Here is a 5,826-nt window from a genome sequence, read left to right on the forward strand (position 1 = left end):
CGACAAAATATAGTTCGCATATATCTATCATATAGAATGAATATTGTTGATGATGTCAAATATTTAGGATTTGAATCACTCAAAACAAAACATTTCCATGTAAAATATGTAATTTAACCATTCTTAGCAATGAGCAGAAACACGATTACATACTATTAAAAACATATCACTCGCGGAAGAATCATGAATATGCATTAGCCAGTCGTCTCAGTGGCGATCAGTGTTATGAAGGCTGTCTTTGCTTATGTTATGTGTTTTGTACGTGGTCGTGGCAATTTACTATGTAGTCACGCGACGAACACAACTTGCTTCAGTTGTAAACACGAACTTCCTCGGAGTAGCATCATAACAGAGACACTACTCTTGGATATATACTTACGGATCATACTCGATATTCGACAATTACGCTCCTCACTACCTTGTTTCTGTCTACTTGTACTACCACAAGATGAACCTACCTCGGAAGCTGACCAGTCAGTTTGCCGAAATTTGCTCTATGAACGTGAAAAATATGGGACGAACAACAGCTGATCGAATGGGTAAGTTCGAAGGGACCGGCTTTCCACAGCTGACCGCTGTCGTTGATTCGCATTGGCTTTAATATTTCGCCGGTACGATGTAGGTGATGACCATTTTTGTGTTATGTAGAAGTGGAGGTGTAGACACTATTCTTGTTTTAGTAGACCGTCTATCTACTGATGATTAACTCGACTTATTTTGTAGATCTAGACTCTATGTAGAGTAGAAGTGCTCTGGTCTAGAAGCGTCTATTATTGTATTAAACGTTACTGATGTTAACACCTGAACTAATTTATCATTTGCTTTTCTCCTTTAACCACAGTAAAACAACGGGAGCTGTTTGAGAAGACGTACTGCATCGGCTCCTTGATTGGCAGTGGTGGATTTGGGACTGTGTATGCAGGAACACGATTGTCCGACAATTTTCCGGTGAGTTTCGTGTGTGATCACCCTGCTTGTGTACCTACTGAAATATTGTAGGTTTCTACTTCCAGATTATCCATGTATAGAAATCGTATACTATGCCCATCGCGCGCTCCCTTCTGAGCTGCGCAGACGTGAATTATTGTGTCCTTTGCGAGTATTGATACTTGTAGTTGCTTGCACATTGTAATTTGACTCGTTCTACTATCATCAACACCCTACTAATATTGTATTCTGTGTTTTTGTTATATATTTCAGGTTGCAATCAAGTTGGTCAACAAGGAGAAAGTGAACGATTGGGTCCAGGTGAGTTTTCATGCTCTGCACATTGATTTGTTTCCCCGCGATCGCTGTGAACAAAGGCCTGTCTGCGCTTCACCGGCCGGTCTGCATCAGCTGGCGGACTGCCAAATTAGCACTTTTATCATAGAGAGCGTACTGTTTAGTGTTAGGCACTAGATCTCTACACCAGTCGCGGGCTATCATCAGCTGGTGGCGGCCTCGCTGTAGCCGCAACTCATTCTGAATCCTATTTTGTCTTGTTCTGCCTAAATCAGGCGGAGATAGTTAACAATTTTCCTTTAATCACCTCAGGGTATGACATCTTCAGCAATTTGACATGAATAACGCAACTAGACCTCTAGTGTCGAGATAGTTTGTATTATAATATTTTGCTCAGGGTTTTTTTTTTTCAGTGAAATGAAATTCATAGATTCTATTTGTGTTTTCTAATTTTTGATATCTCATGCCAGCATTGTGCCATACAGGTGTATGGATCAAGACTAGTTGATGGAAATATTGTATTAACTTTTTGATAGCCCCTAGAACCAAACATTTTTTGTTTTGTTTTTATGTAGGTCCTTCAATATATTCTTGGCAGTCTTGCCTAATTTGTCAATTCATGTTTGGAGGTGTTGTGTGAGATGGATAAGAGTAGCTTAGTCTTAAGTTAACATGAAGTAAACAAAAAAGATGAAGTAGATCTAAGTCTAATAATTTGTCTCCCCTCCTCTCACATCTTCTTTACAGCTGAATAACCGTGAAGTTCCTCTGGAGATCAGCCTGCTCAAGCGAGTGTCCTCCATCCGCGGCTGCATACGTCTCCTGGATTATTACGAGCAGCCAGACAGCTTCATCATCGTCATGGAGAGGCCGGACCCGGCCAAGGACCTCTTCGACTTCATCACCGAACAGGGTCCGCTACCCGAGGACCTGTGCCGGAGGTTTTTCCGCCAGATTGTGGAGACGACGAGCCGCTGCCACGAGGCTGGTGTCGTGCACCGAGATCTAAAAGACGAGAACATCCTCGTTGACCTGAAGTCCGGCTTGCTCAAAATCATCGACTTCGGCTCGGGTGCCTTCCTCAAAGACACTGTCTACAAGGACTTTGATGGTAAGTGTCCTCTACTTCTACATTGTACAGACAAGTGTTTCATTATTATGTACAGAACTGATTAGGTTGAAATCCGATTGTAGTTTGAGTATAGACCTCCCCCTGTTCATTTTTGTGTGGTATAGATATCGACCATGAATATAAATTCATTCAAAAATACTCCCAAAATACAGTTTAAGCCCTATCTTACAGAAATTAGTGTTGGCAAAGTGAATTGACCTGGGAAGAAGAAAATTACTTACAAGACATAAACTGTTGTTGTTAAAGAGAGACATAGGTTTAGTTTCAATGTTGCTGTAAATGCAGTCTAAATCTGAGGTGATACGGGGTACAGCAGGCCGTGATCGAGAAATAGTGTCTTTCTAGTCATTTCAGCATGCTACAAGTTTTGTATACATGGGAGTGTGCATAGCTAAGGGAAATGCGTGGAATGCATATTGGCTGTACTAAGTGCTCCTTGGTTGACTGCATGTGCATTGTATACAAACCGAGCCCTCGGCAGTGCATAGAGAATATACAGTGATCAACACACACACACACACACACATACAGGCCTTGCCTAGCTTCGTCTGTTGTGTGTGTGGCGTGCACTGTGTGCATTGGGCGCACTCACTCTCACACTGACATTTCAGCCAGCCATTCAGACTTATGACGTCAATGCTGAGTGAACTTTTCAACCCAAGCGGGAGCTGGCAGCTCACAGTAGCAAACCCAACCTAGATGTAGGGAAGGGGATTTTTACACATACAGTGTTGCTGGGTTTAGTCTGAAACTGCTGTTTAAAAAAAAAGTCTGCATTATGTCGTGAATTTATCACAATAGCATTGATTTGAAAATGGATATTTTTTTGAATTACATTTTAGATATTTTGTAATTGTGCTGATCCGAGTTTGTGACAGGAAACTCATCAAGTCTGTCCATTATTTTGTCTTTTGTGCAGGTACCAGAGTCTACAGCCCGCCAGAGTGGATTCTCTCACACAGATACCATGGACGCTCGGCGACAATCTGGTCGCTTGGAATTTTACTCTTCGACATGGCTTGTGGAGATATTCCCTTTGAAAAGGACGATGAAATTTGTCGTGCAGAATTGTACTTTCGCGATGGTGTTTCCCCCTCGCTAAGAAACTTGGTGGAATCGATGCTTCAAGTGAAGCCCCAGCACAGACTCACTCTGGAGAAAATCCTCGAGCACCCGTGGATGAAGGAGGGCCAAACGGACAATAGCCCCCAGAAAATCATGTGCCCTGGACATTCCATGAATAGCTTGGACAATAGCCCCTACAGCAGCACCAACTCTAGCCATGAGGACATTCTCAAAGCGCACACATGCCAATGCAGCGTCTCGCACCCCACCAGCTGTTTCGTGCACAACCATTCAAACCCCGAGTCGCAATCATCAAGCACAGAGTCGCTATCGCACTCGCAGGACTCAGATTCGTCTGATTCAGGCATTGATGAAGGCGACCTCACAGACTGTTTCGCCCCAATATCACAGCACAGCTAACATAGACATGTATTGGCATCACTATAGGAGACTGGGAACCTCTATAGAGTCCAAGCGCGTATTTGTGAAGGACTACCAAATGTGTGATTTTTTTCATACCATGTATTCTGCCATTACGGATATGGTGCTAAGTGGCTGTGATGTCGCATTATTTTCATAAGTGCAATATTTCCCTGTTTTTGCTAATGATGTCTTGCATTAAAAATGTCCTCTGTATCAGGCAGCAGGCTCTAGCAGGGGAAGGTTAATTTTGTCAACAAAAGAAATATTTTGCGGCTATTTATTTATTACCTCAATGAGGCTTTGTCGCCTACAACTTGCAAAATTCTAAGGTAAATTACCAGAATGTGAACAATGAATCCAGTGTGTGAAAAGTGCATTTTTGCTGCCTCTTGCTGCAAATCATAAATTAGTCCCTGATATGGACTCCGACTGTCCACACTTTTTAATATGAAGAAACCTGGGAAAAAGTGTCTGATACTGATAGTGAAGAAAAACAGAGCAGGTCATGGAAGAATGGAAGATCTACTTAAAATTTATTGCAAGAAAAATATATGAAGGCAACATTACTGCTCTCTCTCAACATTAATTTTTTGCAATGAATTTTTTGTAAAATCTGATTTCTCTTCTATTTATTTAGATATTTGTATCAATATGAATTTATATTATTTATTCCAGGTAATCAATCAATTTCTGACTGTTGAGTCACAAAATTTTGATGGAACTCTGATATTGGTTGTATTTATTCAAGTTCAAACTATTTATAATGAATTGCAAGTTGGAAATGATCAATTTATTCAGTGAATTGCATTTGCATACATGGAATCACCTGATTACATCTAAAATACGTTTATATTATTTATTTATTTTCGATAATGGAAGTACCTGTTGCAAATTAAACTCCTCAAAGAAGTAATGAAGTTAGAATTCACTGATTTGGTTATCTAATTTTATTGGTGCATTTTGCCCTATTTATATCAATGGGACAGTCCTTTTCTTATTTTTAACAATTGTTCTATTTGCCCCTTCAGAGGTTGAAGTTTAGACATTTAAGACAAAAAGAAGTCCACCATTGTGCCTAAATTATTTTAGCAGTGACCAAAAAGTTCTAAAGCATAGGTAAATATTTTTGTGTGTCTTTATTTTCTTTTGTTTTCTTCTTTTGATGGTGTGATTTTAGAATTGTCTTCTACATGGTGTCCTATTTATTTGTCAAGACTCAGATACCTCAGTACCCATATGTTGAAATTAGTAATATATTGTTCTCATGATTTTTTTTTTTTGATGTGGGATTATAAGTTCAATTTGGTGTTAATTTAATTGAAGAAGTTTGTAAATATACAGATGTGTATTTTTTATATTGTGAAGAAAAAGAAAAAAAGATGCAATAAAAAATTGAACAGTTTGCCAGTTGGCATGAAGAAAACTTTAATTACCTTTGCTGTATCTTTGCTTTATTTTGTATCAATTCATGCTGCATTATGGATGCATGTCCTTTGAGTGATGTTGATTGGATTATGTTGTGAATGTGACTAGAATTGAAAATAATGCCAACATTAATTGGTGGGTAGGGGGACAGGATACATTATGTAATGTGCCGAACAGACATGCTATGACGTGAACTATCCCCATGTGCTATGCGTGTTATCAACATGCGCAACAAACCCCTGTAACGTTACTACTATACAGATAATGTGTGTGTGTGTGTGTGTGTGTGCGTATATTGTGTATGCAAACAATGAACAGAAAAGGGAAGTGAAGTGTCAACAGCTGTACTACCAGTTCAGAGCAGTGACCTTTAAAAACATCCGCACCAATAACACGATAACATTTCATTGTATGTGTGTGTGTGTGTGTTTATGTTACTCATCACCGGATGCGTGCATGCATTCTGTGTAGGACAGTAGTCAGATGAGTGAATACAGTATCATAATCGTTCTATACCAGCGCATACCACATTCCATGCATATCCTCACTGGAAACAT

The 5,826-nt window shown here is 39.8% G+C and overlaps 1 protein-coding gene across 1 annotated transcript; it reads left to right on the plus strand.

The window, feature by feature from the left end:
* Positions 1-291: 291 nt before the first annotated feature.
* LOC139728681 (serine/threonine-protein kinase pim-3-like) lies at positions 292-5,403 on the plus strand. The gene is made up of 5 exons (XM_071639619.1): positions 292-539; positions 842-948; positions 1,201-1,248; positions 1,972-2,335; positions 3,276-5,403. The coding sequence occupies exons 1-5, from the start codon at positions 449-451 to the stop codon at positions 3,839-3,841; spliced, it is 1,176 nt and encodes a 391-aa protein (XP_071495720.1). The 5' UTR covers positions 292-448; the 3' UTR covers positions 3,842-5,403.
* Positions 5,404-5,826: the final 423 nt, after the last annotated feature.

Source organism: Diadema antillarum, unplaced genomic scaffold (genome assembly GCF_040938485.1).
Source record: "Diadema antillarum isolate AM-2024a unplaced genomic scaffold, OU_Dant_1.0 scf00000019, whole genome shotgun sequence".
Lineage (NCBI taxonomy): Eukaryota > Metazoa > Echinodermata > Echinoidea > Diadematoida > Diadematidae > Diadema > Diadema antillarum.